General features: G+C 39.9%; 1 gene segment (V, D, J or C); it reads left to right on the forward strand.

The window, feature by feature from the left end:
- LOC132869689 (immunoglobulin kappa constant-like) overlaps nucleotides 1–21805 on the forward strand; it is a 114943-nt gene extending 93138 nt beyond the window's left edge. The window contains 1 exon segment of the C gene segment in view: nucleotides 21479–21805. Within this exon segment, the coding sequence occupies nucleotides 21479–21798 (320 nt within the window).
- The last annotated feature ends 617 nt before the right edge of the window (nucleotides 21806–22422 follow it).

Genomic DNA, 22422 nt, shown 5'->3' on the forward strand with positions numbered 1-22422 from the left:
TTCTAAAATACTGTAGCTAATCGAAACAGACACTTGTAAAACCTTACACTTAAAGCCCTTTGTGTACGCAGGAACAGAATGATCTCATGTTCTTTCTGCAAATTAATTATTAGACTTTTGAGGCAAAGCCTAAGATCTATTCAAGTTTACTAGTTTTCATCCGTAAACAGACCGTATGCCGTCTGATGGCTCGTGGCTTCTGCTGCTTCAAGCCACAGTCCTGTTTACGGCACCCAGCTGGCTGTTTTTCCCAGTGGCATGGGGTTTCTACAGAATTTGTCTGTGTGACAGAAAAGTGTGTTCTGGGTGAGATAATACATGATTGCTTGAAAGAGTAAAGGATGAATGAAGTCCTTTCTTGGAAAATGTTATGCTAATATTGTCCATTCCATGTCTCTGGATAAGTAATGGAAAAGGAAACACCTTTTGGACCTTTAGTGTGCATCTTTGACCTTGAAAGGTGCATGAAGATTATCTTTAATGCTTTAATCTATGATTAGGCTCCGATTACGTCTCTTTAGTTACTTTAACAGGACATATAGAGGTTTTTCATGTGACATCACGTTTCCAATGGCAAAGCCATGTTTAAGGTCAACCTTTGATTCGAATACAATGAAGTAGTGAGGAAAGGATGTAAACATGGTCAATTTTTGTTCAGTTTTTGGTTGTTCAAACCTCTCAACCCATGATAAAAAGGCGTATTTGTACATTCCTAGTGTAGTATTGCATCAGGAAGAGAAAACTACAGAAATTTCTACAAAAAGAAGACATCAGTGGCTGCTGATTCTAAATCATAAGGAACGGACGCCATCAAAGTACAGCCGAGTCTGCGCTCATCATTTTCACTCAGGTTTGACCGATGTTTATAATTTTATAAGTATAATATGGTATAAGAGTCAAAATAAGCTTATTTTGCTCAAGTTTATTTTGTGAAAGTTTAGTAATATGAGCTAAATATTCACAGCCTAATGATGCTCGTTATTCAAGTCAGTAAGGTTCATCATTTCTAAAGCGATCATAATTTACCACCTTTATGTCACTTTATGGACAACCAGCTGACTTGTATGATACAGAGAATCCAGACTGGGCTCCGACACTCAATCTTGGTCACGTCAAGCTGCAAAAAAAATCTAGAACATCGGTTGACTGCTACAAAAGGGCAAAGAAATGGCTGGATGCAAAGAGAAAAAAATTGCTCAACGTGCAGCAGACCCAAAAAGCCAAAGTCCAGCCCCGTAAACATCGAGCAAACTCCTTCAGATTCTGAGAAAGAAAATTTGTTGGCCTGGAAAATTTTGCTCATTTGGTATAATTACTAACTCGGTAGCAAAAAACTGACAATACAACGAACCAGTTTTGTGCAGAGTGATGAGTTCTTTCAAACAAAACAATGGGAACGGAAATCCGTGGAGAACTGACGAAGGAGATACGATTTAACTGAACTGTGGACGACAGACGTCACGCCATGTTAACAGCTCATCGGCCTTATGGTCAAAGGAGCTAAAAATGATGATTTCTTCCATGACATGACTTAACACTCTCAGGTCACTTTTAGGACTGTTAGTAAACACACACCTAAAGCTCCGTGAGTTTTTGTGCTAGAAACATTCGAGTAACACCACTAGAAACCTTGAATCTTCTAGTTTTCAAATATATATATATATATATATATATATATATATATATATATCTTTAAAACAAACTTTATCTTTCGCACTTTGTAAAGAGAATAAAAACAAATCTTATGAATTTCAGTACTTCAGCCAGCAGCAGCCTCTTAACGACACACCCGTCAGCTATTCACATGTTAAGCGCATGGAACATCAGTGTCATAATTCGCTCATTGTGTAGCAAGGGGAGGTGAGAACATGGGCGCCGCCGGGGGGGAAAGGTTAGAACAATTCTAGGGGCCCAGCACTGCCATGGGGCCCTTTAAGGGGCTGATAATATGTTTTTAATGATTTTAATAAGACTTTTGAAATAACAACAATGCAATATTCCATCTGGTAAAATGAGCTAATTGAACAAGGTTGTCTATTTCTTGAGTTCTTCAACATATTGTCATTTAACCCTCCCCCTTTTGCAAAATGGTACGGTCCAGTTCTGGTAGAAGCGTGATGCGTTAAATCTGTGTGCTGATCAGTGCAACGCTACTTGCTGCTGTGTCGCGGTGCAGCAGCCAGCCAGCCAGCAGTGGAGTGCGTACAGTCTATGATCGCTAAATATGAAGAGTGGCTGTCAAAAACGTAAAGAAAGGCAGCTGAAAGCTGAGAGGGACCGGAGAGGCAGGCAACTGGTCACTCAGTTTTTCCCAAAGAAAGGTAGCTATTGCTCACATGTGTGTTCAAAATATTAGCGAATGGTAAATGAACAGTGTGAACGTGGTTGGATTAGCCTATCAAGAGAACACTTTTACAGTTTGTACAGTGACATCTCATCTCATCTCATTATCTCTAGCCGCTTTATCCTGTTCTACAGGGTCACAGGCGAGCTGGAGCCTATCCCAGCTGACTACGGGCGAAAGGCTGGGTACACCCTGGACAAGTCGCCAGGTCATCACAGGGCTGACACATAGACACAGACAACCATTCACACTCACATTCACGCCTACGGTCAATTTAGAGTCACCAGTTAACCTAACCTGCATGTCTTTGGACTGTGGGGGAAACCGGAGCACCTGGAGGAAACCCACGCGGACACGGGGAGAACATGCAAACTCTGCACAGAAAGGCCCTCGCCGGCCACGGGGCTCGAACCCGGACCTTCTTTCTGTGAGGCGACAGCGCTAACCACTACACCACCGTGCCACCCTGTACAGTGACATTTTTTTCCATTTTAATAACTGAACTGACTTGTGTGATAAACAAGATGAAATATTACGTTATGCTGGTGCTAATAACTAGTTTCATAACTAATGGGGTGCCCTAAATATGCACAGATCAGCCTCAGGGGGACCTCCGCCCTACCAAACCACTGAACCCCCCTTTGGAGAAGGAGGTAAGCAGCAATACAACCCATAAATGATGTATTAGCAGTCACATCACACATTTCACTACCAATTGTCCTAGCACAAGAAGGCATGTGGCAAAATCTTGAATTTTCATTTGTGATTGTAAATGCACCAGAATTAGTCACTGACCAGTTTTCATCTAGTCCCTGGTAGGTTAATACATAAAATGTAATAACAAAGTCACCAACTCAAGGTCCATGGGCTATCAAAAGTCAAATAATGACAATAGTGCAATTGTGACGAGGGTGGGCAAAGTTGGGGGGCCCAAAATTCTAATCTTTCATGGGGCCCAAAATTTCTGGCGGCGCCCCTGGGTGAGAACACGCCCCATTTCACCGGTATAAACAAGTGCACATGTTCACTTGTTTCCATACCAACTGAGAAACTTTGAGGAATGGCCAATGCAAGGAAGATGTCTCACTAGCAGTTGTTGTCATGCTTTTTCACTTAGTGTATAGGGAGAACTACATTACATTACATTTAGCAGACGCTTTTATCCAAAGCGATTTACAATTGAGAAAAACAATCAAGCTACAGTAAAACATAGGAAATCAGAGTAAGAAGAAGAGAGTGCATGTTAGATGGTTAGTGGGTTGTTAGGATAGGAGGTGCTCTTTGAAGAGAAATAACTAGTTGATCGAAATGTGCTGTGTTATTTTCGTCAAGTTTTGAAAACATTTTTCTGTTGCCAAACTATGTTTCACTGATTTACTGATGACTGATTTACAGTAATTAGTTACCTAAGTCAACATGCCCTGCATAGTCATAATTTATCTTCATTGCTAACTTTAGATTTATTATAGTCTGTGCATAAGTCTATGCATAAGATTAGGAAATGTAGCTTTAGCTTTTAGGGTTTCTTTTCTTTGCAGTAACTTTCCAAGCAGAGGTGTGTGTGTGTGTGTGTGTGTGTGCGGGGGGGCAGGGAGGTACAGGGGCCAGGGCCAGGGTCTTTGACAAATGGACAGTGACGGGGGGAATACAGGTGAGTTACACCTACCTCATCAATATTCATTTGAAAGGGCGACTGACTTTCAAAAGAAAACAAAGGTAGTCTGAAGTTTCTACAATTAGTATTGAAACTACAGAACATTTCTGAATGCTGTTCTTACTTTTATGTAGCCAACACCTATGTTTACAAGGTTCAGATTTCAAAACTCTTGTGCAGATATATTTATAGTGTGTTTTTTTACAAGGTCTGAAGACTCTGAAAATAGTTTTTTGTAAGATTGTGTTTGCATTTAATTTAAATAAAAACAAATTTCATTACATTCACTTTACTCTCATATTATTATTGCTGAGGGTGTCCAGAATACAACCATGTGTGTCACTTTTGCATGGATGTTTATAGTTCGATGAAATACTTAAAAACGTCAAGGTTTATCAGACTGCCACAGAGTGTCTGACAGGCCCAGGACCTCAGAGTGTTAAACTCCTTCATACAGCTGTCAGAACTGACCTTAAACATGGCGGCTGAAAGGGTGGCCATGAGATATGTGATGTCAATGAAAAACTTCTATACAGACGTTTACATGTATATAGTACAAAGTATCATCATTTTAAAGGAAAAATATGCATTCAGGTAAAGGACAGAGCAATGAATTATAATTATGAGCATCGTTATATCCTGCTTACCTTGCAGTCCGTGAGCCGAACTCGGCGTCGCCTGTTTGGGCAGCGGTTCTCCATGTAGAAGTCAGGACAGGATCCTCTTAGCGGCTCTGCGATGACTGAATGGGCAGCGAAACAAGAACATGTTAAAAACAATTTCCATCATCTTCACAGGGCAGAATCACTGCAGCAGGGCAAACATTCAACATTCACTTGAGAGGTTCTTGACATTTTGTGTATTAAAAAAAAGAAAGCTAAACTACTCCGGTGTATGTGGCGTTGTAGAAGAAGTAGCAGTCTTCTTTCAACTCGCTGTGACACACGGCTGTCTCTCTCTGTTCTTCTACAGGATCATTTGACGAATCCGACAGGAACAAGACTCAACTACTCAGGTTTCTAATAATTCTTCTAATTACACTAGATACAAAGCGGAAATGAAAAGATTGGGCTTTAAGGACAAAACATCCCACACAGATCTTCCAGCTGCTGTTTGTGTGACTGAACTAGACTTTAAATATCTGTACCACAGGTTCCTCAGACATCCTCTAACTGTGCCGTCATAAATCTCCAGAAACAACAAGGCAACAAACCATTCAACTCATAAACACTGTCATCGTGCGCTCTAACATGAGTGAAAATGCTCAAAAAATGTTTTCAGAGCAACAACAACAACAAAAAAGCAAGGTCTGATTGTAAAAGCACAACGATCTGATCAGACGGCTCTTTGATCACGACTATACATCACGTTCAATCATTTCTGCACATCATTTTCAAACACATCCAGAGAACAGGAGGATGATTTCCTCAGCCAAGATAGTGATGGATTAATTTTGTTCATTAAAACCAAGCGTTGCCCAAAAGTTTTACTAGCAACATTTCCCTGGACTGGAAATTAATTAAGATGTCTGAGGGAAGCCGTGGCCTGATGGTTGCTGATTTGATTCCCTGGACCAGCAGAAATGGCTAAAGTACCCCTGGGCATGGCACCTAACCCCTAACTGCTCCCCTATCTGCTCTGGGTATGTTCTATATCTGCTAAATCCCTGTAATGTGAGGTTAATTAATAATCACTCAGTGGATTTAGTGCTGTTTGAGACTGATTTACCTTTGCAGGTGAGTAGAAGTGGGTTTTGAGCAGATGTGCAGCGGTGATCAGCAGGTTGTGTTTCTCTGTAGAGCAGAAGGACATGCAGTGTGTGTGCTCTCTGCCTCAGTGTGTGTGCTCTGACACCAAATTAGGCATTAGAATGTTGCTATAGTTACCGAAATTTCAAATCATAACTCACAGTTAAATCATAACATAGTCGCGCTGTGTCCGAATTAACTCTCATTCACTACATGCTAATGCTAACTGTTATAACTTTCAAACACTAGTGTTAGAGCGGTAACTGTTAACAAAAAAACTTTCAAACAGTTAGCATTAGCATGTAGTGAATGAGAGTTAGTTCGGACACAGCGCGACTATGTTATGATTTAACTGTGAGTTATGATTTGAAATTTCGGTAACTATAGCAACATTCTAATGCCTAATTTGGTGTCAGAGCACACACACTGAGGCAGAGAGCACACACACTGCATGTCCTTCTGCTCTACAGAGAAACACAACCTGCTGATCACCGCTGCACATCTGCTCAAAACCCACTTCTACTCACCTGCAAAGGTAAATCAGTCTCAAACAGCACTAAATCCACTGAGTTAATAATAATTAACCTCACATTACAGGGATTTAGCAGATATAGAACATACCCGGAGCAGATAGGGGAGCAGTTAGGGGTTAGGTGCCATGCCCAGGGGTACTTTAGCCATTTCTGCTGGTCCAGGGAATCAAATCAGCAACCATCAGGCCACGGCTTCCCTCAGACATCTTAATTAATTTCCAGTCCAGGGAAATGTTGCTAGTAAAACTTTTGGGCAACGCTTGGTTTTAATGAACAAAATTAATCCATCACTATCTTGGCTGAGGAAATCATCCTCCTGTTCTCTGGATGTGTTTGAAAATGATGTGCAGAAATGATTGAACGTGATGTATAGTCGTGATCAAAGAGCCGTCTGATCAGATCGTTGTGCTTTTACAATCAGACCTTGCTTTTTTGTTGTTGTTGTTGCTCTGAAAACATTTTTTGAGCATTTTCACTCATGTTAGAGCGCACGATGACAGTGTTTATGAGTTGAATGGTTTGTTGCCTTGTTGTTTCTGGAGATTTATGACGGCACAGTTAGAGGATGTCTGAGGAACCTGTGGTACAGATATTTAAAGTCTAGTTCAGTCACACAAACAGCAGCTGGAAGATCTGTGTGGGATGTTTTGTCCTTAAAGCCCAATCTTTTCATTTCCGCTTTGTATCTAGTGTAATTAGAAGAATTATTAGAAACCTGAGTAGTTGAGTCTTGTTCCTGTCGGATTCGTCAAATGATCCTGTAGAAGAACAGAGAGAGACAGCCGTGTGTCACAGCGAGTTGAAAGAAGACTGCTACTTCTTCTACAACGCCACATACACCGGAGTAGTTTAGCTTTCTTTTTTTAATACACAAAATGTCAAGAACCTCTCAAGTGAATGTTGAATGTTTGCTCTGCTGCAGTGATTCTGCCCTGTGAAGATGATGGAAATTGTTTTTAACATGTTCTTGTTTCGCTGCCCATTCAGTCATCGCAGAGCCGCTAAGGGGATCCTGACTGTGTGTGAATTCTACATGGAGAACCGCTGCCCAAACAGGCGACGCCGAGTTCGGCTCACGGACTGCAAGGTAAGCAGGATATAACGATGCTCATAATTATAATTCATTGCTCTGTCCTTTACCTGAATGCATATATTTCCTTTAAAATATGGAAACATCTGTATAGAAGTTCTTCACTGACGTCACATATCCCATGGCAACCCTTTCGGCCGCCATGTTTAAGGTCATTAACACTCTTTATTGTGTCACACAGGAGAACCTGCGAGGCCCTTCCTCAAACCAGGATCCTGACTTGAAGCCGAAGAAGCCAAGAATCATCAGATGGCATTTGGGTCTTCAGGCTAAAAGTAAAAAAAAACAAGTGAAGATTCACTAATTGTCAGTGTTTTAATGCCCAGTATGATCTTCATGCACTTTTTTTTTTTTTGTAGGTCAGTCATCACCTGTTCCTGGGCAAGAGGAGAAATCAGAGGCCTCGCTGGGGAAACGACAGAGCACCAAGACAAGTAATGATTCTTGCATCTCATAGTAAAAATGAATTATTTGATTAATAAAAATTGCAGGAGGTCTATCAGTAGTAGAATGAGTATGAATGTAAGGAAAAGCAAGTAGAAGAATTCCATCTGCAATTTATCTGCACTGCATTCTCACTCCTGCGTTTGTGTCCTGCTTTGCAGAGTCTCCTGCTGCTGAGGCGACAAATAAAAATCCATCACCTGATGGTGTGAAGCCTCAGCAGAAGAGGAAACACCCAGGGAGTGTCTGTTTGGCTGACGCTGAGCAGCCTCCCTGCAAACGATTTAAGGTGAAGCATTGATTTCATCTACATCTTTAATCCTTTTGAGAAAACGCCCCTGTTTTTTTCCCCCTGATTCCTGTTATATTTACCTGAAGAATGCATATGAATGAAAACAATTAAAGATGAATAAATAAAGTGTGGGATAAACTGAGATATCTAATCTTTATTTACAGAAAGATTCCGACTTTTCGCCCGAGGAGCCAGAGTGCGCCGTTCTCCCGGCCAAAGGTAAAAATTAATGTGAAAATTTGACGAGAGAAGTTTCTCAGTGTCCTAAATGTCCTGTCGGATCTTCATGTCCATGTGTGAGATTAGCAGTGAAATTGGCCCGAGGAAGGAAATCATTTAAACCTTCATCCACAACGCCAGCAGATAACACTTCTCAGTGTGATCCACCATGAAATACAGGACCAGTGAAAAAGTTTGGACGCACTAACAGTACTCGTTACTGTCCAAACTTTTGACTGATCCTGTATGTGAGTGTTTGCTCTGAGAGTTCGGTGTATTTGGTGGAGTGTGAGAGCTGTTTTCAGAGAACCGATCCCTTGTCCTTTTGAAAATGGTGGTCTGGGACTCACTTCATCCAAACCCTGACATGTTTGTCATTGTGTGTGGCAGCTGTTTGATATTTCACAAAGCTGATCCACATTTAAAACAGAATTTCTTCTATATCGAAACAAATCTTTCACCCAGACAAGAAGTCTAGAATGGGGTCCTGGGTGCAGGGTCAAGTTTTTGGCCCAAGTGTGAAAACGCTCTTAGTTCTCTCCAATCCGTTCTCCATATTTGATCGATTTTGGATTGCGTTTGTGCCTCCTTTACAGGGTCTCCTGCTTTTGTGGACCTCAGTCCTCCAGAAATGCAGACACCTCCTGACCTGAGCTGGGGGAGGAAAAGAAAAGCTGCTCAGAGCCCCTGCTCACATAGTGAACCCCCGTGCAAGCGTGCTAAGGTGAGGCATCGGGCTCTACTACACAAGACACGTGGATTTCTATCAGTGAAATTCACTGCTAACAAGCATCCAGTTAAATATTGTCCATGTGCTCCTTCATAATCACAGGTCAGGTGTCATATTCATGAAACTGATGTTAATCTGAATCACTGTGAAACATTACGAAACTACAGTATATGTTTGTGGAGGAACCAGTTACCTGCTATGCTTCTGTGGTGGTTGAAAAGTGAAGCTGAATTTTTTTTCTCTTTCCTTCTAGGTTCACCACGTTTCACCCCAGATCGCCGACATCGCCTGGTTTTCCTGCAAGACTGCAGAAGACTGTACGGGTGATGAAGTCCCTCTCAGGCACTCATGTCGAGATTTTATTTTATTTTATTGTAATTGTAAAGTGACCTTGGGTCTGAAAAAGATGCAATATAAGTTCAATTTCTCTTCTTTTTCTTATTAGTATATTTAATGTACAATCCAGTGAAATATCTTTTACACTGTTTATTAATTATTTTAATTGTTATTTTAGTAGTAGTATTAGTAGTATATTTAATCTATATTCCAGTAATTTTTCTCTTAGACTTAATTTATTATTGTTATTATTAATTTAGTAGTAGTATATTTCATGTATAATCCAGTAATATCTCTCTTACACTTAATTTATTATTTTTATTATGAGTTTTTTTTAGTAGTAGTAGTAGGAGGAGGAGTAGTGTATATATAATATATAATTTATAATCTCGTAATGTGTCTGTTACTGTTAATTTCTTCCTCTCATTATTACTATTTTTATTATTATCATTAGTATATTTAATCTCTAATCTGGTAATAAATCTCTGGTACACTTATTATTATTATTATTATTATTATTATTATTATTATTATTATTATTATTATCTCATAATAAATCTGTTACACTGTAATTGTGTATAGACTTTCATTTCTCATCCTGTGAATTTTTTTTTTGTGAGAGATTTGGTGATTATGACAGTATAATTAAAAGGAAGAAAGAAAATCCATGCATTTGGTCTCTAAAGTCCTGCATTACTGACTCTCATTTCAGTTCAGTTTTATTTCTTTAGCACTTTTAACAATGAACATTTTCACAAAGCAGCTGTACAGAAATATATAAATTCCAGGTATCCATTTTACATCTATGAATTTATAAACGTTTCTTGAATGAGCAAACCAGAGGTGATGTTGGCAAGAAAAAACACCCTGAGGTGACATGAGGAGGGAACCAGACTCAAAAGGGAACCTTGGATCGTGCAATTAGAAATAACTTGCTTCTCTAATGGTGCGCTATATGGTCAAAGTGGAATTGTGCAACCAGGAAGTTCATTATACCTTTTAACATAAAGTCTGTTTGTTGAAGTCATCAACTGTTCACTGATGGAGACTTGAATGTAAGACTGTTCATGGTAATTGCAGTCCTAAAGTTATCAGAGCAGTTGTAGGCCGACGCCTTTGTAACAAAACTGGTCGTATCATTTGCAGTCCAAAGCCATCTTCACGGTTTCTAAGTGCATCTTTAGGGTGGAGATACAACACCAAATCAGAAAAAGTTCAAAAGTTATTAAAAATAAATTCCTAATGTTTTTCTGACAAAGTGCAATTCAATCATATTTCCTTTACAGGTCGTATTTATTTTCTTTGGGTATTTACAACACGTACTTTTACTTTTCTCCATTTCATTTTCTTATCAGGGCATCAAAACACCAATGAAATTTATGCACATTTAAATTAAATTTTTGTTATTGGGACATCAGGACATTGATCAAACACCAATTTAACTGTGTGCAAAACCTGTTTGTTTTCACAATTTACAATAACTACAAATTCAAAAATAGAAAATACATAAAACAGTATTACAGAGACAAAGTAAAGACACAAAAATGGCTGAAATGGCCAAAAGGAACATTAGTGTCATATTGAGGCTGAAGCATTAAGTTTATGTGACTTTCCTTCTGTTTACTTGATACAGTTTATTTATCTATAAATACTAAAATGATCCATAATTTATCTATAAATGTCCATAATACTAAGCACCCACTGGAGTTTTTTTTTTTTTTTCTTGCCAATAAACACTCAAAGTGGGTTTGGTGTAAAAAGCGGGATGGCTATAATGAAAAGAACCCGATCCCAACTGTAAAATATGGTGGAGGTTCTGTGATGATTTGGGGCTGTTTTTCCTCCAAAGGCCCTGGAACTTTGTTAGCATCCATGGCATCATGGACTCCATGAAATACCGGGATATTTTAAATCAGAATCTGGCTGCTTCTGCCAGGAAACTAAACCAAGTTATCATTAGATCTTCCAGCAGGACAATAATCCGATATCCATATCAACACGAAAATGGTTCTGTGAGCACAGAATCATGCTTTTGCCCTGCCATCTCAGTCCCCTGACCTGAACCTGTGGGCTGAGCTGAAGAGGAGAGAGCACAAGAGAGGGCCGAGAACCCTGGATGATCTGGAGAGATTGTGGAAAGAGGAATGGTCTCAGATGCCCTGCTCTGTATCTCCAACCTTATAACATGTCACAGGAGAGATTCAGTGCTGTTTTAATGATAAGGAATGTGGGTGAAGTTGAGAAAACAAGAGGAGGTAATGAAAGGGGAAAAAAAGTCAGGAAATACTTTTCTTGGGGGGCAAATTTGATCGGATACGATGGTTTAACACATAAGCCAAAGACACGCGATGTGTGTGGTAAGATGGCGGCCAGATGGCTTCACTCGTCTCTACAGCAGGGAATAGGCTCTGAGCTCTCCAGATCTTATATAGAGCTCAGTGGTGTTTGGAAGATTTTTGTTAACCGTTAGCGCCTAACACTAGTGTTTGAAAGTTGTTTGTTAAATGTCAGCACACTAATGCTAGTGTTTGGAAGTAACTGTTAGCATGCTAACGCTCGTGTTTAAAAGGTTTTGTTAATAGTTAGTGCACCAACACTTGTGTTTGAGAGTGTTGTTAACAGTTAGCATGCTAACGATCGTGATTTAGACAATTACTCTCTTACGCTGAACATGTTTCACTTTCCAGGACGAGTTAAAGGCAAAGAAAGAAAAGTCTTCAGAAAGAAGAAAGTAAAAATCAAAGTGATTTCAAAGAACTGAAAGAGGCAGCAGACACAAAGTACTTTGTATTTATTAATGTGGGAAATGTGCTCAGTATGAGATGTATTTATTATTTTTGAAAACCCACCAGCCGACTGATCAGCCGAGTCATCAGTGCTCGAGTCCAAGTCATGTCACGAGTCCTTAAAATTAGGGCACGAGTCAGACTCAAGTACTACAAGTCTGCTGAGCAGCATATTCCATAAGAGAGCACTTTTCAGATGAAAAAAGAAAACATAATGAAGGCTACTGGGTTTTGTTGCAAAATGAAGACGCGAGTGTGACACTCAAAGTGTCCAGAAGAACTGTGGCTGGTTCTGGAAGATGCTCAGTAAAACCCACAGCTCATTTCTGCATAAAACTGGACCTGAGATTACTATTTTTTAAAGCGTCTCACACCAAATATTGACTTTGTTTCATTTATTATGACTTACTGATTACTGTTTATAGTATTTTTTAAAATGTTGAAACAATTAATTTCATTTCATTATTTTAAAGCCATTTTTGGTCGACAGCATTTCTTTACATGTACTGAAGACTTTTGGACAGTACTGTATAAATACTTAATATTTCATGTTTGTCTCTGTTGGAAGTATTTTACGAAAAAAAACACACCAAGCACTGTATGTGATATTTATCATGAAAACTCTAAACTTAATAAATGCCTCAGTTCATGAACAAATGTAAACTCATTTCTTTCATTGCCATTGCTTTCCTCAAAGGTAAGCTATCCTGTTTGTACTTAATTAATAAAACAATCCACATTGTGACGTTATTAGAAAATAATCACTGATCATGAAGAAGAGTTACTGTTACTACCCTGAAATTGATTATTTTCCTGTAACAGCGTGTTCCAAAATGTTTTATTCCTCTCATACCACAGCAATCTGCCAATGGTTACATGTTTTTTATTTATTAAAGAATGACACGTCAAGGGCGGCACGGTGGTGTAGTGGTTAGTGCTGTCGCCTCACAGCAAGAAGGTCTGGGTTCGAGCCCCGGGGCCGGCGAGGGCCTTTCTGTGCGGAGTTTGCATGTTCTCCCTGTGTCTTAAAACATTCTTTTATTTAAACAAAAAAATTGCACGTTCAAAATACTTAATTAAAGGCATTAAATAAAGAAATTGCACATTCAAAATATTTAATACTGAATTAAAGAAACAAATACGAAATATGAACTGAATATATAAATGGCTTACATTAAGTATTACATTTACAGTACTCCTAAAATAAAAAATGTAAACAAGTGTTGTAATTCGTAAATGCAATATAAATAAGGCATTGCACAAAATAAGATATTAAAGAAACCAGTGTGCATGAAAAATACAAGGATTTAAATAAAAATAAAAAATATATAAAATTGTGATATTAAAAAGACCTCTAGTGGTGTTTTTTGGTACTGCCTTCAACTTCAACTCTTAAACTAAATGGAGAACAGGGGAAAAACTGCTGATATGTAACTATATGTGTATATGTTGATATTGAATATAGTACAAAGGAAATACTAGTTTACTATATGTTGATATGTTGTGCTGCTTTCCTATTTTTTTTTCTCAGCACTTTGATGTCTGTCCTGTCTCTGTCCCCGTATGGGAGAGTGAAAAACGTAATTTCAGCTCCTTTGTATGACTGGTGCATGTGAGGAAACCGACAATAAAAGTTGAACTTGAACAACACCAGCGCGTCCTCAATCTCACATAACCTGCTACAGCTTTACCCTCCTAGTCTTTCTTGCAGCAAAGTCATCTACAACATCATCATATGATAACTGATTTGAGCGTTTATTATATTTTCCTCCAGGAAGCTCTTCGCAACATGGTTGCTTGAATGAGCTGCTAAACTGTCATTTTAATGAGAACACAGATCAACAAAGCAACTTTGTTTTATTAAAAAAAAAAAAGTGCCAGGCACCATTGGAATATCTCGCTGCGAAACGTGTTCGGTGTATAAAAGACCTTTACTTCAGCCCGGACTGTTCAACGACACCGACAGACTGCTCCAAGTGCAGCCATATTCAAAACAAGCAACAGATCTATGTCAGTTATCTACGTTATGCAAAAACACTCTTTAGCCAACAACACTTAGGCTATTACATGGCCAAAACAGAGACTTGCGCGCCCGAAGACACACTATAGACAGGGCGAACCACTGTTGAGCGCTTATTGTTTCATGATTAACAACCACCACCACACCCCGCTTTTTTTGACAAATCGCACCCTGACTACATGCTTTGCTGTACAATTAAATTAGGCTAAGACATTATAATGCTGACTCGTTTTCAGAATAGTGGAAGTCATAATTTTTCTCCCCCCGTTTCTGCGCCCATGGATGGACGCAGCGCCCTTAGCATTTGCCTACATTGCCTATGCCACGGGCCGGCTCTGTGATTGATGTAGAAGTCGCTGCTGAAGATGTTCTCGCTGATAAACAGCAGGTAAGAGCCATAGTGTGGATGTTAATTATGATTTTGAGTCTAAACTGGTTTTTATTTACTGAGCGTTTTGTAGACTGTAGACCTGGACGGAAGAAGAAACAGAACCCGAGAGGCTTTGAATGCTCTGAGGAACAGCGCTCCTGACAGCGGTTAGTGCCCTAAACAGCACCGTTTTAAACGTCTGGTTCAGTTTTATATCACAGTCAAAACATGAGAGAAATCATAATTTGTTTTCTAACTTTATTTTATAACCTTACACAACATAGCATAGCATGGCATGGCATAGCATAACATAACATAGCATGGCATAGCATAACAACATAGCATAGCATAACAACATAGCATAGCATAACAACATAGCATGGCATAGCATAGCATAGCATAGCATAACACAACAACATAGCATGGCATAACACGGCATAGCATAACATAACATAGCATAACACAGCATAGCAGAACATAGCATAGCATGTTATAGCATAACACAACATAGCGTGGCATAGCACAACAGCATAGCATGTTATAGCATAACATTACATAGCATAACATAACATAGCATAACATATAGCATAACACAACATAGCATAGCATGTTATAGCATAACACAACAACATAGCATGGCATAGCATAACATAACAGTATAGCATGTTATAGCATAAAACAGCAGCATAGCATGGCATAACATAGCATAGCATAACAGCATAGTATGGCATAACATAGCATAGCATAACAGCATAGCATGGCATAGCATAGCATGGCATAACATAGCATAACACAATGGCATAACATAGCATAACATTACAGCATGGCATAGCATAACAGCGTCACACAACATAGCATAACATAACATCTCATCTCATTATCTCTAGCAGCTTTATCCTGTTCTACAGGGTCGCAGGCAAGCTGGAGCCTATCCCAGCTGACTATGGGTGAAAGGCGGGGTACACCCTGGACAAGTCGCCAGGTCATCACAGGGCTGACACATAGACACAGACAACCATTCACACTCACATTCACACCTACGCTCAATTTAGAGTCACCAGTTAACCTAACCTGCATGTCTTTGGACTGTGGGGGAAACCGGAGCACCCGGAGGAAACCCATGCGGACACGGGGAGAACATGCAAACTCCACACAGAAAGGCCCTCGCCGGCCCCGGGGCTCGAACCCGGACTTTCTTGCTGTGAGGCAACAGCGCTAACCACTACACCACCGTGCCGCCCCACATAACAACATAACATAGCATAGCATAATATAGCGTAGCATGTTAGGTTTATATAAGTATTATTCTTATAAGTATTATTATTAAAATGGTGAGAAAATTAAGGATTAACTTAAGGTTCAGTTAAAAATGACCTTCTGTCTCGGCTGAACATTGTTTGGGAACATTTTGTTTATGAAATGTGTATTTTTGATCAGAGATGTGTCTGAATGACGCCTGTTTTGATGTCAGATCGACCCACACACACTTTAATGTTGGATGTAATGGTAGCCTTATTGCTGAACAAAGAGTTAAGACTCTTATATTATATTTTTATAGTACAGTTATAGTATATATTATTATAGTATATATTATAGTATATATTACTTATAGTATATTTTAGAGCTTTTTAAGATCCTTTATTATTTTGGACTATTGCATATACTATGGCAGTGATTTTAAACTGTTCCTGTGTAGCCTGACCTTCGTCCAGTGGAGAAGAACACTTCTTTGTTAGACCAAACATAGTCTTTGTTTAAAACATTGTTGTAAAAACATCTCACGCGCTTTGACGTGCGTAAATGAAATTGCTGAATTGCTGAAATATTATTTTGCTTATGATTGAAGGTTTCATTCACACACACATACATATGGAATTAAGATGTGATTTGCTGACCTAGCACATAGACACAGATATCAATATGATGTCACTCACTCACACCCTCCCATAGACACACACACACACACACACACACACACACCCCTCTCTGAGGTCACATACAAACACACACATTTGACAGACACAATAGCCGTTTGGAGAGATTATGATTTGTTATAAAAGGTGTTTGTAATCTTTCATCTCTGACGAAGTGACTGTGTGAATAAACTGGCATGTGAACTCTCTGGTGTTCCCTTGTCTGTTTCTCTCGACCTGATCATTCATCCCGGATCCGAGGGGGCTCATGAAGGAATCGGGGTCTCTTTCTGGGTGAAACCCAACAATTTGGTGTCAGAAGTGGGATACTGCCAACCAGGTGAGTAAATTATTTTAATTTTAATGTATAATTTGATTGGTTAGACTTCCGCCTGGTTGGTAGTAATTTCAAAAAAGAAAAGAGACCCAATTCAGGTTGGTAAACCTCGTGTAGAGGCACGGGACATTTTGGGGAACCTCGTAGACTTTTTAGACTCTTGTTTACGGGACGTGACGGGGCTGGTAGAGCCACGGGAAGACTGGTAAACCTCGTAATTTGTTTACAGGACGGCGATCCTCGTGAAGTGAAAGAGCTGTCACGGGAAGAGCGCGCTTTTAATCTTTGATTCCTTCGTGCAGCCACCATGGGGGGAAAATTGTATTATATTAATTGTATTATATTAATTGTATTATATTAATTGTATTATTGTATTAAGGTACCCGGAGCCCGAGAAAAAAAACCCACGGGATTGGATGTGGTTTAGCATTCTACACAAATTCTAGACAATTTGGCCGGCTCAGTTTTGATTTATCCTCATCCAGCAATCTCTGGGAGCTGTGTAATGTATCTTTAATTGTTTTAGCATTTATATAAGGCATTACTGGATATGCACAAAATAATGAAACAACAAATCAGTACTCTGGACATGAACAGTCAGAACTGTGTTCCTGGTGGGCATAAATGTCAAACCTTTGGTCAGTCAAACCTGTATAACCAACTTCCAAAATCCTTATTTCCCTTATAAAATCCTTATAAGATGCAAATTAAAATGATTTACCTAAAATTTGAATGATATTTAACAATGATATATCCCAGTTACTTTTTATGCAATATTAATAATAATAAACTTTAAGAATGAATACAAAGCTTCAATGTTTGACAAAAAAAACCCACAAAGTGTGAATGTTATGTGCTCTTTTATCATCGTGGGAATTGATTATAGCTCTAAATAAACATTGAAGTTTTTTTTGTTAAAAAGAATCCGTATAACTTTATTTGTACGCCCGTATACTATGTTTATTGAATCAAATCCGTATAAAATACGGACATTCTGTATATTGTGCATTTTAATCTCAACGAAAACTTCACTGAATCGATTCTTTAGAACAAACTCGTATGCGTGTGAATCAATTTACTTGATTCACTCTTGATTCTTCAGAAACTACGGAAACCTTATCTGTATTCCTGTTTTCAAATTGTAAACAATAATCACACTTTCATGCTGCATGAAATTAAAGTATGAACTTTCCTCAAACCATTACGTGTGCATGAACTCAACAAATGCAGCGTCTGTATCGATTCGCTCGATCGAGTCATTTATGTTTCGTCCCGAAGAAGATCCGAATCGTTTGTGAATCTCATCACTGTTAGAAATCCAAGAGAAGAGATCCTCTTCCCTTAACATCATCAGAGGAAAAATCTGCTTCTTAATCAATTAGTTTCAGCGTTTGGTGAGTAGATCATCTGCATTTTATTTTGTATTCCTTGTGTGTTGATTGTCCGAAACTTGTAACTGGAAGGTTATCAGGAAAGTCACGAGTGGTCCGCGAGCACTCTACAAGACTATTAATGCGTTTTAATAATTAATAGTGCAGCTTAGCCCTGCGATGGCCTGGCGACTTGTCCAGGGTGTACCCCGCCTCTCACCCATAGTCAGCTGGGATAGGCTCCAGCTTGCCTGCGACCCTGTACAGGATAAAGCCTCACTCACAACCCACCATAAGTGTTTTGGACACGCACGGGTTGCAGGGTTTGGTAGCTTGAAGCTGTGCCGCAGGGTCGTGGTGAGTCCGGGGTAAAGTTTGGGGGTGGAGTACGGGCAAAGCACTTGTCAAGTACAGGTTGCACACCTGACTTCCCCGAGGTGTGGGAAAACTTGCACCATTAGGCCGTGGAAAGCGTATGTCTGATGCACGTGATCAGTGTCTGTTCAGAGCGTGTGACTTCCATTTTAGCAGTTTCCTGCACTATGAGTTCGGGCCGCACTTGTGAAGCGTGTGTGACACGTGTGATTAACACGTTACAATCACTCATAACTTGCGTGTGATGCAAGCCAGGAGTGGGTATAAAACCAGCATGTCTGCAGCATTCTGCATCTGTCTTTCGGCTGAAGAACATTGGATATTTTGTGGGAAAATTTTTAAAAAATTCAGTTTAAAGTTTAGAAAATGGGACCCAAGAAGAAGCGAGCAAAAGTGAAGTAACCCAGCCTGAAACAGCAGAGGGGGAGGAGGAGGAAGAATGTGATGATGATGGTAGCAGCACCGGCGAGCCCTGCACGGACAGGGAGAAGTTTGCCTTCAAGCCGGCAGAAGGCACAGCAGCCCGCCAGAGGGATTTTCACAGGTAAATACACACGCTTTAAACATTCATTCAGTATCTATATGCTTATGGAATTAATATTATATATGCTGAGTTTCATGTACGTTTCAGGTAACGATGCCCAGAAGTGAGGACATTGCAATCCCATCATCGCTGTCAGGCCATTGTGCCATGCTCAGTGATGAGGACAACGACATCCCGACACCCCGTCCCACCACTCAGCAGGAGTCGGAGCAGGACAGCAGCTCGGAGTCAAAGTGTGTTTCAGTGCTCAAACTGTTGGGCTATTTAGTTGGGATTTTTTACAGTGTAATAAAATGCGTTATTCCCTTATACTCATGTTTTATTATTTGACGTTTGCATGGTAAATTAACATATACTCAAATAAAAACAGCAACAGCAAAAAACAGGTGGTCTTCTTCGTACGTAGTGTATGTGTTCTTGATTTGTCGCAGGACCTGTAGAACTTGCATGTGCAGAACCAAAAGTCTCCACGGGCAGTCTGCAACCTTCTACTGAGCTGAACACATGCAAGTGTCGCGCAAGTCTCAAGCATAATTTTGCCAGATTTTTTACAGTAGACCGCCCGTAGCAGCTCGTACGGCGGGTTGTGAGTGAGGCTTAAGCAGCTACAGACAATGGATGGATAAAGTTATTATAATAAAATATGAACTTGATAATACTGTAAGACAGTAAATCATATATGCAACAAATTATAACTGTAATAAATACTTAACTGTGTAAAATGGGATAAAGATAATTAGTAAGCAGTGAATCAGAATGATCAGGACTTTGTTTGTCTGTCCACAGCTGAGAAAGGTGGACTCCTCTCACAGATGTGTGTGTATTAGTGAGTTAGTGTGGTGTGTTTTCTCTCGTCCACAGTGTGTGTCATTGTGCTGTATCACATCCTCCCCCTCAGCACCTGCAGTCGCTCCCAGCTGCAGCAGTGCTTCTCTGTGCACTCTCACTGACCCAGGTTTTTGTACGACGCTCTAACACTGTGTGAACACATCGATACCACTGATATAATGGAAACTCTGACAGTAGTAATCTCCTGCATCTTCAGTCTGGACTCCACTGATGGTCAGAGTGAAGTCAGTATTCGATCCACTGCCGCTGAAACGAGCTGGAATCCCTGACTGTAAGGTAGTAATATAGTAGATCAGGAGTTTAGGAGCTTCTCCAGGTTTCTGCAGGTACCAGGCGAGACCGATACCACTATACACTCTGCTACTGGTTCTACAGTTGATGGTGACTGTGTTTCCTGGAGCAACAGTTTGCACTGAAGGAGTCTGAGTCACAGTCACCTGACCTCTGGATCCTGAAGAGAAACATAGATTGTGTTTGTAAGCTCTAAAGTGGTGTAGAATTCGTATGAAATGAAGTGTGTGAGGTTGTGAGTTGATGTTAAACTCTCACCTTGAGTCCAGAGGGCCAGTGTGCAGATGAAGACGCTGATCAAAGTCATGGTTGCTGTGGGTGAAGTTGCTGAGCAGCAGCTCTCAGTCATGAAGTGTTAAAGTCACAGGGCTATAAACACTCGCAGAGCACTGAAGCATGGACTGATAATGCAAAGTGTGTGTGTGTGTGTGTGTGTGTGTGTGTGTGTGTGTGTGTGTGTACTGCAGTGTGATGGAGGTTTTTGTACGACGGTTTCATTAGAATGTATCACTGTGGAGGACTTTTGGTGGAGGCTCCAAACTCATCGTGAACAGTAAGTGTGTTTTCTTCTTTTACCAAGAAATTAATTTCAGGCTTCACAAAGTAAAGTATAAATCAACTTAAAGTGAACAGATTATTTATGTTTATAATTGTGTAATTGATTTTATTGTGTGTTATTATCCTCTTATGAGGAATACATTTCAGTATCAGAACAGATCCCATATCAATGTTCGTAAACATTCAACAAATACACAATTATTGATGTTAAATATGTAATAATTACACACTTGCGATAAATTCAACATGCAATAACTCTGCAGTTACTCTATAATAAACATTTAATAAATATAGTGACTGTGTGCTGATGTAAAATCCAGATGAAAGCTGCTGTGTGTGTTTGTGTTAAACGATGAATATTTCTGTCATCAGCTACATTTGTATTTGCTGCAGTTAAATGTGCTGAAGGTTTGAACTATAAAGTAATAAAACTTGTTCTAAAATTATTTTCCCAGATAAATTACAGAGTGGAACATGTTTGTTTTGTTGCTGCACTGAAACTGATGTCACATAATAAAGTAGTGAATGAAACTCAGTCATGAAGTCAGACTTTATTCGACTTAATTCCTCTGTAAGATCAGTCAGTTCCACAAAGTTGCAGAAATATTTCATCCTCATTTCTAATTGTGTGTGAATGAGGTGTGTATGATGTGTTTGTGTGTTTCTCCTCTCCAGCGGGTTCCACAGTGTCTCCCTCCGTGTCTCTGCTCCCTCCGTCCCCTCTGCAGCTGTCTGAGGGATCGGCCTCGCTGCTCTGCCTGCTGTCTGGCTACTCTCCACAGGGGGCGCTGGTGAGCTGGACAGTGGACGGCTCAGAGGTGAAGAACGGGGTTCTGAGCAGCGCAGAAGTAGAGAAGAACGGCCGTTACAGCCGCAGCAGCACCCTGACCCTCAGCAAAGACCTCTGGGAAAAGGGGGAGGAGTTCAGCTGCACGGTCTCCCATAACAACGTCAATCATCCAGTCACGTTCAGAAAGAGTCAGTGTGAAGGCTAGTGGATCCAAGATAGAGTTTAACATGGAGCTGCTTATGATCCATCTACAATAGAGTTTCAATTCTACACAATGCTGACATTTCTGTCTTTCCTCTCTTCACTGTCCTGTTGCTCTTCCTGTAGTTTGTGCTGAAATAAAGCTGAATTTTGGACGTTGTCTGTTCTTTTATTGGAGTTAATAGTGATGATCAGTGTGATGAGAGAGTGTGATTAGCTGTAGATTCAGTGCTGTGTTTTGTGCTTCAGTGAGTTTGACTGAAGGAAGTTGAACATCTGGTGAAGTTTCTGCTCTATTCTGGGAGAAATGAAACGATTCCGTCCTGTTCATGCAAATCTCACTGACACCTCACTGCTCTCTCTCTCTCTCTCTCTCTCTCTCTCTCTCATCAAATGACTTTTTCATGAACCATATCTTGAACCTCACACCAACTGTTAAGTCCTGTTTTACCAACACATTGTCCTTTATATTCGCTCAGTCTCACAGAAGTTTTCGGTGATCATGATCTACATTCTACACGAGTGTCTTTGGTTTTGCATTCAGGTTCTTTTCTCATGCAACTGCATCAACACACAAATTTCATATTTTCTAAAGTCCGAGATTGACTAGACCTATGTGTCGTATATC

The sequence above is a fragment of the Neoarius graeffei genome, chromosome 21 (assembly GCF_027579695.1).
Source record: "Neoarius graeffei isolate fNeoGra1 chromosome 21, fNeoGra1.pri, whole genome shotgun sequence".
In the NCBI taxonomy this organism is placed as follows: Eukaryota; Metazoa; Chordata; class Actinopteri; order Siluriformes; family Ariidae; genus Neoarius; species Neoarius graeffei.